The following is a 13,375-nucleotide window of genomic DNA, read 5'->3' as shown; positions in this document are numbered from 1 at the left end:
TTTAAGCAGTTTATAGTCTACACTTTGGGGTTTGGCTTCCGCTCTGTGTAGTTTAATTACCATTTGGATGTAAATTTGATCCTCCTCCACATGTGAATTGGAGCATGTGGCCTAATGCACTGTATTATTTGCTTCCTGCATTGTCATCACCAATTTGAAAAGGGATTAGAGAATGGGAAACGCTGTAATGGAAAGTGTGTTTGTAGTTGTTACAGAAGCATCTGCAGTAATGAATCCGATTAGAGAATCTTTAGCGTGTCCCAATAATGTGTTAGACAGAATGATGGTTATAAGCAGCATGGAGCCAATCTGGAGCTGTCTAACTGTTAAATTAGCCATCTCTTCCTCCCTGGTCATTCATCGTTTTCTGTTTCAGTGTTCTCATGAGTCCAGTTTAGCTGGCACTGACCCACAGCCTCTCTATCTCATAACAGGTGCTCTAACTAGGGATGTGCGAGATTAGTCGACTAAACTGTTCTGATGCTGCTTGTCGACACTGGAATTATTTGTTGGTTAATATTTCCTCCCATTAAACTGATCATCATTATTACACATTTACATTTGGCTTTATATTTTTACAGAGGCTGCACTTAAATTAGTCATATTAAGGTTACATATTTTAAATAGAATTAATAATACAAATATTATTTAAAAAAAAGAGGATATCTGGAGCAGATACAAAGTTTCATTTCACCTCAGGCTGTGTGTGCTTCTTCCCTCTCTCATTCGTGGCACGCAGGAAAATGTCTTCTCGCTAGACAAGCAAACTCAGCAAAGTAGTTATGAAATCACTTCAGTGGTGGTGCAGGAATCAGATTTCCAAACATTTGAAAGTCCCTGTTGATGTTTTCACATTTGAGCCTTCTTTAAATCTGTGCGTGCTTCTAAGTTATTTTTCCACTGTGCAGGCTTTTTCAAGTGCAGGATAGCCGCCTCAGGTGACCATGTCAACCTGTTAATTTTGCTCATCAATAAATATATGCTTTTGAGTAAGTAGCCTAGAAAATGACTGTTTTAGGCAAGATATGCCATTTTTTTAATCTGTTGATTAAGAAGGCTATTTTCAACGAGGTGCCGACTGTTTATCGGGTTAAAATATCTTTTATTCTGTGTGCACATCATGTTTAGAATACATTAGGTTTATTGTAGGCTACATCACGGGCCTATTTTTCTATCATATAGCTATTTTTTAATTTTATTTTTTTAACATCGTAACTGTTATTGGTTAACGTTCATTACCGAACAGCTGTCATATTAGATCAATGGTTAATGCACGTTGTGAAATACACACAACTTTTCAGCAAAATGTTTTTTTTCTCTCATAGATTTGGCTTAGTCTACCTGTTAATTATTTTCAACAATGATTGTGTAATATGTTAAGTAACTTTTACGTGGTTAATTCCATTTAGAACAGGCTGGGTTGTTCAGTTGGTCCAATAAATATGCCTGTTATATATTCGCTAACATTGATTCAGTGAATGCGTGTCATATTCTATATTTAATGTCAAATGATCATAATGCAAGGCGAGCACGTCGCAGATAAATGCCCCTTTTCAGTGGAATTTAGTGTCGGATTTTAAATGTAAATTATAATGATTTTAAAGTAAAGTATTTTAAATGGTTCGCATTTTTGTTTTCTGAAGGCTGGTTTCTTTTTAGACTAGTCGACTTCAAACATTTTGTTTAAACGTCAGTGAAATTAGTCGTTCCGCACATCCCTAGCTCTAACTACAGCAGACTTTCTGCTTTCAAACAGGCCCTTTGTGATTGTGTGTATGGGCACTTACGTGAACAGATCTATGAGAATGAGTGTATATTTGGATCCCTCACTTGACATAGTGCTGAGCACATGTGTATATTTATTTGTTAGTGCAAGATTGAACTTGTATATTTGTTGGCTTGTCATTATTTCAAGCCCAGATTGTGTGGACTGTGTGCCAGCTTTGTTAAGGTGATCACCTCTCTCTTGGGCTGCAGATTCAACTCAAACACACTAAGCAAAAGCCAGGCCCTGTCTAAATAAACACACTACTCTTCCCTGCTTGCCTTTGGATGCTTTAGTCCAGGATATGGAATGGCAGCCCAAGATCTGTTACCAACTGAACTACTAAAAAAAGGTTCATTCCAAGTTAAGATCATTCTTAATTCTGCCTTATCAGTTTTCCTTCTGGATCTTTGCTTAAGCCACTCAACATGACAGCAAACCTTGATCGGAACAAACATTATCCCTCTAAGATGAAGTGCCAAAATAATACTTTTTAAACAGAACTGTTCACCACACACACACAGCACCCATTGTCTCCTATTTGCTAGAGAAATAAAAGCCACTTTTCCACCATTGGGCCGAACGGTTCAGAGCACGGTACAGAACACTTACAGTAGCATTTCCACTTGAGCACGGCTCAGTATGGCACGATTATAAACCATTATAGGCCCGGAATTCTCGGCACGGTTAGCTAACCATATTCAAACGTGCTGGTGGAATGGGTTTAGTACATGGCAACTCGTTTAGTGTATCTACATTTATTTTTCTACACACCTTTTTCATCAGGGAAGTAGAATACTAGCTCATTTAAACACAAATTACATCAATACTGTACATTCTCATTTACCATTTACATATAATACTTATATTTCATCAATAAATATCTTTTTATCTAGTCTGGGAACTTTAACCTTTTGCCTGTTCATGTCCGGTGGCATACACATGCCCTCAGCAAATGATGGTAAACCTCTCGCCTTTTTTTCTTTACTTTCCTTTTTGCGACATGGTCCATGTCTTTTCTCCATAGCGTGCCATACTTGCTCCAATGTTAACCTCTCATGCCGTCGCCAACAGACAGATCTGTGAAGTACATTCTCCTGGTTTTACCGCACCACAGTGAAAAAAGAAACCGTAACCACGCCAACTGTCCCGGATCGGCACAAAACGATATGATTTTGCAATGAGAACTGTTTGGCCCGATGATGGAAAAGCAGCTAAATAGTCCCACCCCAAACTCACGCCACTGGCAAACCAATATTTATGTGTTGAAATTGTTGGATGCTCAAACAAACAGAGCAATGCTTTTAGCCACAGAGTTTACTTATTTCTAAGAAAATTGGCTTACTTATAGTTGTCTCTGCATATTATGCTGGGATAGAAGAAAGGATTTTAACATCCCAAAAATTATGCACTTTGCCTTTAAGAAATTTTACCTCTTCATATCCTGAAATGTGGCACAACAGCTCTCAGACTTCCACAATGCAATGAAATTAATGGTACAGTTAAAATGTGGTTCATATGGGTGACAATTTTTGATGTTAACATTCTGAGGAATGGTGTCCCACAAGGTTCAGTGTTAGGCCCCTTCGCAAAGCACGTGGTCTGCAGTACCGAAAACTATATACAACTTTGTCACCTTGGTTGTATTATTGCTCTGATTTACTGTTTAATTGTTCCGTCACATTACGTAATGCAATTTTTAATTGGTCCAAAACCCTGCTGAATGTCTTGATGGGAAGCAGAAGTGCTTGTTCCTTTACAATCACTCTGAAAGATGTTAAAGATGTACTTTTAATGCTCCAAAACCTGGCTGATCTTCTCAAGCCCTTGTCCCCATAAGTACCCTTTAATCATGTGATGCAGGCCTGCTTGTCATTCTGAAAGTAATATTAAAGACAGCAGGTGACTAGACCTTCTCTAATAGAGCCCAGTTCTTATGGATTAGTCTCCCGAAGCATGTAGGTGTTTCAGGGTTCCAATCATGCCTCAATTAACATACTTGCCTAATCTGCTCTCTCCAGTTTTTTCCTGTCCAGTTCCTTTCATGTCCATCAGTGTCTAATTGAGTCCTGGTGATGTCTCTTTTAGATTTGTGTGCCCTGTTTTTAGATGACTGGCCATAATGCTCTTGTTTAAAGTACCTGTTACATGTAAAAGATGTTGTTTTGTTTTTGTTTTTTCAGTTCTGTCTCAATCTCATTCATAGACCGAACTGAATTCATGTGGTTGAGCTTAGTAAATGAAGAAAGTTGTGTTTGTCTGTTTGAACTGGTATTCTTCTTCTTTTTTTTTTTCTGTACATCACACACCACTGGCTTTCCCAGCTCTGATTGAGGGTGGGAGGCAAGGACATAGATTTGGCTTGCACATTAGGGGGGGTTGCACTTGCCCCCTTACGCCCCTGGTGGGAGGTCAGGCCTTGTGGCATGTTCCATGGTGTAGTGCTCATTGAACTATAATGTCCATTAATGTAATGTCCATTCCAAGTGCATGAGAATATATTTTATTATTTTTCACAGCAAAAGCATTTGTGCTTCAGTACACTTTTATGCCCCATTGGTTTTGGTTTTCTTGTTAAATCCAGAACTCAGTGTAGTGTACTAATATGAGCTAATAAGTACATAATAGTGATGTTAATGTAATTTTCGACAGATAATTCTGTGGATGACTCACTGGAGTCAGACCTGGGGCTTGTAGGAAGTCACGCGTTTGCTCGTATGGAAGGGGACGTGGATAAGCAGCGTAAACTCATCCTTCAGGGTCAACTGTCTGAAGCAGCCCAGCAGAAACAGCACCAAAGAAAGTAGGAGCTCTAATTGTATCATTATATTGTTACCTTTTTAAAAAAAAGAAACTTGTTTTACTTGCCAACTTTCAGATTCTCCAATCAAACCTCTTAAAGAATTTTGCCATGATGTAACAATTTCCAGCAAAATACCATTGTTACTACAGATATAAATAATTGGCCTATTTCTTGAAACACAGTCAGAACAAATTTTGGTGTATGTGTGCATGTAATTTGTCCCATTGAATTAAATGCAACACTTTACATAGCAATGGTTTTACGAATGATTTACACAGAAATTCATTCTACTCATGTTTCATATGATGCTCTATATCACCTTATGGTATCTGGCAGAAACTGGTTTCGATTGGTTAAAACTGGGACACTTCTAGCTTGGAGCCTATTGAGCCTATTTGAGCCTATTGCAGTTATCCTAACAACTATGAGCCATGTTTTATGATCTCATTTGTAGTTATCTTTACTGATTACAGGCATTTTTGTTTCAGCAAAATTGCTGAACGCATATTTTTTCCAGCGTTCTGTTTAATAACAGATTTTTTACATCATTGTTAGGAGCTTAGATCTAATGTTGTTTAATATCTCTTTACAGTTATAACCGCTGGCTGTGCAGAGCTCGAGCAGAGGACCTGTCAGACATAGCAGCGTTAAAGGCACTATATCAAACTGGTCAGTTGATCTCGCTTAAATATTTTTGTGGGTTTCTTGTATGTTGTAAGTATATGTTACTGCATGTCGGTGATCCTGTAGTAGTTTGAGGTGCTTTGAAGTAGTTTGTCTGTTTGTCTGTTTCATCTCTCACACATTCTTTAGCACATGCTCATTTGTTGCTGTCTCTCTGTTTATAGCTATGCACATGTGGACTTTGTGCTCTCTCCATCTGTGTGTTTGCACTTTGGGCAGGAAACCTTTGTTCCACCTCATTGAGCGCAACATCAGGGGGTTCTGTAATCTATTTCTCTTGTTTCTCAATTTCAGGATCAAAAATAACCACCAAAGTAACGTTTGTTGTGTTGATTTGTATTCATGATCATCATCATCACCTTTATGTTGCTTAGCTCAGATAGCATCAAAGCTTGTTTGTTAACTCTCCTACTGAGTTCAAAACCAGCTACCTAATGACATTTTACCACAGTCTGTACACATTATGTCCATTAAAAGCAGGGACATTAGTGCCGTTTAAATAATTGAATTCTACTGTTAATCATAATTGAAGCAAACCAAGGGGAAATACTTTTGGTCAGACTGAATATCTAACCCTCACACTGAATATCTAAATGACATTGTTTCTTTTTTTACCAATGGGGGGCAGGCTTTCTTCTTGTATACCTCAGCAAGCATGCAAACAATGCCACATAAGAATGGACTATATGAAATCATCTGGCTACACACTTCGATGTTTCTCATAATATACTGCAAAACATGAATTTAAAATATATATAACCTAATTTAAACTCGCAGTTCTGCAAGATAAGTTCATTTAACCGGGCGAGATTGAAAAGTGTAACGAGTATGTTCAAGTGTGCTGTATAAGAGAAGGATGTCAGTGGAGGAAACACATTGGATAAAGGTGTTCTGCATATTGCCTGACAGTCTGCCCAGCCTTTGAGGCTGGATTAGGGTTGGAGACTCGGCAGCCTGTCAGACCAAAGAAACGTCCTTCTGTAATGTAGTCCAGGGTGTGTCGTGATGATTTGTTTCTTGTTCTTAGGTGTCGATATTTGTGGCAGGACAGTCATGGTTGTTGTCGGAAGGAATATTCCAGTTACAGTCATTGATATGGAGAAGGTAAAAGAGAAAATTATTATACTTCTATTATGTCATGCTCAGTGTATGGCAGTAATGTCCAATTCATCAGTTGCCCTCTATTGAACATCTTATGGGGCAGCTAACATAAAGCATGTTAAAAAAAAAAAAAATTCAGTGAATTTTGCCAGATTTGTCAAAATAAGCATTTTAAAAAATGTTTAGCTCCAGAGTTTATTTAGATATTTATACTGTTATTTAAAATAAATAAATAAAATATATTAAACCAGGGGGGTTGTAGAAGTACTGCAGGGCATCAGCCAATTATTGTATGATTTCAAACAATTTTTTGTGAAAAAAGTCAATGCATTTATCAAAAAAACATTCAAGTCTAAGAATTGTCCCACCTCATTAAAAATAAGTAAAATTAAAGAAGTATATGAATCTATATATCACCTTGACCTGATGAAGGTTGAAGATCCCTGTATTTCATAATGCTTATTTAAATAAATTTGGTAAAATTAGGCCATTTTTGTTGCACAATTTGTTAATTTATTTTGTTTATTTGAATTAAAAATAGTGCTCTATTTTAAGTTTTACGCCCCATAATGTCCTTTGTTGATATCTCTGAAATAATGCAATTTTTTGTTAAAAATGTATACAAATTTAAATTTCTTTTATTTTTTATTTAAAAAAAAAGAAAACATTTTAACAACTGTTTTATGTTATTTAAAACTGTAAACTTCTATGGCTGCCTATTTTGGGCTGGACACTTCTGTAAAAGAGATTTTTAATCTCAGTGAGTTTTATTCCTGGATAAATAAAGGACAAATAAAATAAATAAAAATAATCTTCATTTATGCTTATACTGGGTTATGTGTGTGTGTGGATTAGGCTTTACTGTATTTCATCCATGTGATGGACCATATCACAGTGAAGGAGTATGTGATGGTGTATTTCCACACACTCACTGCTGAGCACAACCACCTTGACACCGACTTCCTCAAGAAGCTCTATGACATCGTGGATGCCAAGTAAGAGCTCTTTCTGTTCCATTATAGGGATACTTTAAACCACCCACATTTCCTCCTCCCTAGGACCGTACAAGGGTTTAGAGATGGCTTGACTCTCAGTTCTTGGCTCATGTAGTCTTTACAAACATAAATCTCTGATACTCATGGAAAAGCTAATCAGAGTTTCATAGAAATGCTGGCGCAATGGTGCAGATTTGAGCTTTTATGGTCTTCTTTTGCCAAACAATACTATCTGCCTAAACCCAAATGTAGCCAAACCACACCACATATGTTGTGAGAATCACAGGGGAATGTCTGTCTCAAGCTTCCTGTTCTTTGTGTCATAAAGATTTATACAGATCAGCTCAACCCTGCTGCACTGTCTGTTGTAGGATATGACAAGCTTGGAAAGCACCATTTAAAAAAGACCATGCAATGCTGAGTCATGTTTCCTCTGTATTACCTACTACCCATAGAGTAACACTCTTTAAATTGATGCTCAGAAGAGCTGAAAGGATGCTGTTTCCACTCAGAAACGTTACATAAAATGTTGAGGGGGATACTTGTTATCAGGGTTGGAACATTGAGAGTGATTGGCCTTGACACTTAGTAAATCTGCAGAGAACTGAGGTCTCTGTGTTCTCCTCTTGCACAGCCAACTGAGAAAATGACCAAACCACCACCAGAGGCCTACAAACACCTAATGGATGTATCGTTATAGGATTAAATTGCATAGCATCATGATTGTGTATTAAGGAAAGGATTATTATTTCAATTGAACAGTCCTCAATAAACCTCATGGTTGCAGTTTCCTGGCATAGAAGAGGAGTTTGAGTCTTTGTTGAAAGTCGTATCTGTAGGAGGTGATTGTGAGGTCAGACATTCATCATGTATTTGGGGGACACTCTCAGCACACAGGCAGAGGAAACCACAGTCTTGAATTAAAAAGCAGAAATGCTCTCCAGCTCCAGTCCCTCACACTTTCCGTAGATTGTGATGATCAGTGTGACTCAGACCTCTGAACCCCAGGCCGGTTTGACTCATGTCATTGATTATCAGGTATCACCAGGGCCAGTGTTAGTATCATTAAACTAATGATAGTGCATGAAAAACTGATTCATTTTCATGACCCATACACTAACTAAAATAAAATAAAAATGACCACAAGTTAATTTTAGTTTTATTTCTTTTTTATACAAATTACATTAGAAAATTTGAAACCTTCAAAACATGAAAATGCCTCTAAATGGCAAATAACATTAGACAGCCCTGAGAAATTTAATGCCATAAACATATTTAAATAGTATCAGTTAAAGCATTAACTTTGGCAGACCCTAATTACGAAAACTAACATGAAAAACTAAATGTAAATATCCTGAAAAAACAAAACAAAAACTAAACAGTAGAAGAGAAAATTAACATAAACTAAATTCAATGGACAAATTGAAAATAAAATGAAAATAAAAACTTAATTCAAAACCTTAACTATATAGGTAACATTGTGAAGACTTGTCTGAAAATGTAAGCTTTAAAAGCTTGCAGTTCGAAGGTTTCACTGGCCCTAAATTTAGAGAGATAACCCATATGGTAGATAGACAGAATCTTGGACCATTTAAAAAAAAAAAAAAAAGTCTGTCAATGTAAGTCTATGGATTTTTGGGATTTTCCGATTGTCCGATCAGTTAGAAAAGATACAGCATGCTATATCAGAATGTTCTGAACTTGAAGGTCTGTTTGGAGGATGTAGCTTCAAAGCTCTAGGAGTATTTGCAATTGATAATTTTGGTCTTGTTTTGGGGATTTTGAAAAAAAACCTAAACCAAGAACATATAATAACAGTATGTTGGCTTTTTCAAGCAACATCGATTTAGTCGGCAAGGAGGCCCCACCCACTCGTGGGGGAAAGCAAAGCGCTGTTACCATGGTTACTCATACATTCCTATGAGATAAACGGGGAGAAATATCCAATAGATTTGGCTATTTTTAACAACAAAAAACAGCATGAAAAGCTATTGTGTAGTTTTTTTGCACTTCAAACAATGCCAAAAAACCCGAAACTAATTTTTATTGCCTGCCAACTGACAGAAATAGAAGCCCAAAGAAGAGCACTGCGGCTGCAAGCTATTGAGCCATAAAGTCGCTGGCGCTGCTCAGCAGCGCCAGGCCTCCCCAAAACAGAAGTTTACATTTTATGACTGTCACGTTAATATTTTGTCATTCGATTGGTATCTTAAAACATTTTATTTATACCTTTTAATATGATTGATGATTAATGAAATGACAATGCACATAAAATAGCTCAAATTTCACGTTTCACAGCAACTTCAACAGAAACCCCATTTACTAAATACTTTGCCAAACCAAATTTACAGAGAAATACATCCTTTTAGATATGTTTGATTGATTAATGCTTGGAAAAACAATAAGCAGCGCTCCACTTCGATCATGTGACGTTTTCTCATTTCTCGTTTTCTGGTGTTAACTCATCATGTCTCTGCTGGAACCGCTGTTATTATGATATGATAATCGATTTAGTCTTGAATCTGCTCCGATGTTTCCCATATACATTAAAGCACATATCCAGCATATGGTCAACTGCAGACACAGTGCTCTTCTTAAGGCTTCTATTTCTGTCAGTTGGTGGGCAATAAAAATAGAAGTTTTTTTTTTTTTTTTTGGCATTGTTTGAAGTGTAAAAAACTACACAAGCTTTTCGTCATATTTTTCGTTGTTTTTTTTTCTCATAGGAATGTATGAGTAACTATGGTAGCAAGGCTTCGCTTTCCCCCATGCTAAACCAGCGTCTGTTAGCAGTCTGAGTGATGTTTATAACTCAGCTGGCCACTGATACCATCACTCCCTATGACCCTTACTTATGGGTTTGGACAAAATAGGGTGCGTCCATCGTTGGAAAGAGGGAGATGGACACGTTTTCTGAACTCCCCTCTGCTTCTAGCCAGCCAGTTGTCCAGATCTCTATCCCTCTGTATGTTTTGGACAACAGTGTGCGGTTTGGACACGGTTGCCCTGCTGGCATCAACTCACTGACTTTTGCTCGTTCTTAAAATATGCGCCCTTGTTTTAAACTGCTGTACTTTTCTTTCTAATGGGTTTTTTTGTTTTTGTTAAAGCAATAATCCTTCCAAAACCCAACGCACCAGAGGAATTCACCATTTGTGTAGTAAGTAACTTATTGGATGTGTTGATAAGGTTTAGAAAACCATTTCAAATTTTCCTTTGTGTTTTAGGTTTAAGAAAAACCTGAGAGCTATCTACTTTGTTCACCCAACGTTCCGCTCAAAGGTAAATGCAGTCAATTCAACAGCTCAGATGTGAGTCCATTAAAGGCAGCACAAGATGTTCATCTAGTTTCGAGCAGCACTGTTAAAGCGGGGTTTTCTTTGTTTGTTTTTTTCTTTTTCAAAACTCATACAAGCCTATGGTCTGATTCACAGTGGTCAGCTCCATATGTTTCACATTGACTTAAGACTCTGTACAACTCTGTGTAATTGAATCTTTACAAAGGCATCTCTGAGACCACACTGAGATTCATAATGTGTCTCGACTAAGTGCTCCATAGTGTTCCACAAAAGCTATTCAGGTAATTGAAGTGCTCATGAGTGTGTGTTGCCTCTGCCAGGCTTTGCTTTCATTTGTACAATTATTCAACAATTATGCTGTGTGCTCTTCAAATGTAGAGGAACCCCTGCAATTAAGTGTAAGATAATTGTTCGTTTTAAAAGTTTGACCTTGTGAGGTGGATGAACAATATTTTCTGAAAGTTTAGCACCTCCTTTCACTGACCCTTTGTTAAATAGGAAATAAAAATTTATTTCAAGCACTATTTTGTACCCTTCTTGTGGAAAGTGCCATCTCAGTCCTTCTAAGGGCTTTTATTTGCAATTCCCATCAGGTGTCCACGTGGTTCTTCACAACGTTCAGTGTATCAGGCCTTAAAGAGAAAGTCCATCACATAGAGAACCTCCAACAGCTCTTCACCTGTATCCTGCCCGATCAGATTGACATCCCTCCTTTTGTTCTGGATTTTGACACACAGGTGAGTTTTCAGCCCTGTGATATACACAGTCTATGGACAATAATTTTAAAGTAGGTAAAGGAAGTTTATTATAAGTTTTCTTTTTTCTGTTTGTTTGGTTCGGGGGGAAGTTCGGGCTTTGATTGCACTAATGTTGGAATGTGGTCTTTATAATCTTTCCACGTGGAATGTGAATGGGTTGGGGCACCCCATAAAAAAAGGAAGGTTATTTCTTTTCTTAAACGTAAGAAACATGATATTGTATTTCTTCAAGAAACGCATCTTTCCCCGCAGGAAGCTGAAGAATTTGGGAAGATTTGGGGTGGACATGTTTTCTTTAGTGCTGGCTCAAGTAAGAGCAGGGGAGTCATTATTGTTTTAGCAGAAATTCAGGTGGAAAGGTTGATTTTTGGCTAATATCTACACCTAACGCTGATGATCAGGGCTTTTTTATAGATCTTGAAGGGATGTTGCAAGCTATTGGCACCCCTATTGGGAGAAGACTTTAATCTTTTGATGGACTCAGTCCTTGATCATAGTGACGCAAAAGTGCGCAAGCCCCCTAGAGCAACACTGACGCTTTACAGGATGTGTAAAAATCTTGGTCTTACAGATATTTTGAGACTTTTGAACCCATCTGGTAGGGACTCAATTTTTTTCATCAGTCCATAAAATGTATTCTAGAATAGAAAGTCCCTCATTTCATCTGTTGTGGATTGCTCAATTGGAAACATTTTAGTCTCAGATCACGCCCTGAGTTAGGAGGTGAAAAAGAAATCATATAGTTGCCGCTTTAATGTATCCCTTCTGCAAAATCCTGAATTCCAACAAATGTTAAAGGCTGAAATCAATGTGTATATGGAGACCAACTGGTCCTCAGTATCCTCTGTGGGCGTGGCTTGGGAGGCACTTAAGGCAGTTCTTAGGGGTCGGATCATACAGTATGCCTCATTCATCAAAAAGTCCAAAGCACGAGAACTCGTGGAGTTGGAAGGGAATATTAAAAGTGCAGAGGCAGAGCTGAAGTGCCGAATGTCATCTGATGGACTCAGAGAATTGACCCAATTGAAATATAGATATAATACTATTTTGTTACAGAAGGTGGAGTTTTGGCTGTTCAGGGCAAGACAGTCATACTTTGAGTCGGGGGACAAAGCAGGGAAGCTTTTGGCTAGATATATAAAGCAGAGAGAGTTTTTGCCAACATTCCCTCAGTGAAATCTGCTGGTGGTGAAATTTTTACCATGGCCATTGATATTAATAATGCTTGATGGCGACTTGACAGCGAAAAGGCGTTCGATGTGGTAGAATATGGATTATCTTTTTAAGATTTTGGAAATATACGGGTTCGGGAATACTTTTATTGGATGGATTAAGTTGCTTTATAGACACCTGGTAACAGCGGTACAAACAAATGGATTAATTTCAGATTATTTTACTCTGGATGGCTACTCTTTCCCCATTATTGTTCTGTCTTGCCCTGGAACCATTAGCAGCCGTGATAAGAAGGGAAGATGATTTTCCAGGGGTGGTGGCGGGGGTTGTGGCGCATAAGCTTTTGCCTTACGCAGATGATATTTTATTATTCGTTTCTGACCCTACTAGATATATGCCTTGCCTCCACAGAATTATTAATTCCTTTTTTAAGTTCTCAGGATACAGAGTTAATTGGTCTAAATCCGAAGCTTTGGATCTGACAGCGTACTGCCCGGTAACGGCTTTTCAGCCGGGCGCCTTTCAGTGGCCCATACAGGGCATTAAGTATTTGGTTATTTTATTCCCAGCAAATGTATGTGATTTAGTCAGTTAATTTTGACCCTTTAATAAAAAATGTTTCGAGCGATGTGGACAGGTGGGCTTCACTACATTTATCTATGACTAGAATGTTATAAAAATGTATTGTATTCCAAAATTCAACTACCTACTACAGTCTCTCCCCACTGAAGTTCCCCTCTTTTATTTTAAACAATTTGATAGTATTGCTAAATCTTTTATCTGGAATGGTAAACATC

The 13,375-nt window shown here is 37.7% G+C and overlaps 1 protein-coding gene across 4 annotated transcripts in view; it reads left to right on the top strand.

The window, feature by feature from the left end:
- Positions 1-13,375, top strand: part of LOC127447873 (ganglioside-induced differentiation-associated protein 2-like) — a 30,027-nt gene that overhangs the window by 6,248 nt on the left and 10,404 nt on the right. For 3 of the 4 annotated variants that reach the window (XM_051710031.1, XM_051710032.1, XM_051710033.1), the window contains exons 8-13: positions 4,418-4,568; positions 5,161-5,237; positions 6,280-6,356; positions 7,209-7,348; positions 10,576-10,630; positions 11,241-11,384. In XM_051710031.1, the coding sequence (XP_051565991.1) occupies positions 4,418-4,568; positions 5,161-5,237; positions 6,280-6,356; positions 7,209-7,348; positions 10,576-10,630; positions 11,241-11,384 (644 nt within the window). Of the gene's footprint in view, positions 1-4,417; positions 4,569-5,160; positions 5,238-6,279; positions 6,357-7,208; positions 7,349-10,458; positions 10,509-10,575; positions 10,631-11,240; positions 11,385-13,375 lie in introns of those variants that run through there. The other variant, XM_051710034.1, reaches the window with a different exon arrangement.

This window comes from Myxocyprinus asiaticus, chromosome 11 (genome assembly GCF_019703515.2).
Source record: "Myxocyprinus asiaticus isolate MX2 ecotype Aquarium Trade chromosome 11, UBuf_Myxa_2, whole genome shotgun sequence".
NCBI classification, from domain to species: domain Eukaryota; kingdom Metazoa; phylum Chordata; class Actinopteri; order Cypriniformes; family Catostomidae; genus Myxocyprinus; species Myxocyprinus asiaticus.
Note: the sequence above shows the minus strand (reverse complement) of the source record. Positions and strands in the feature narration are given on the sequence as shown.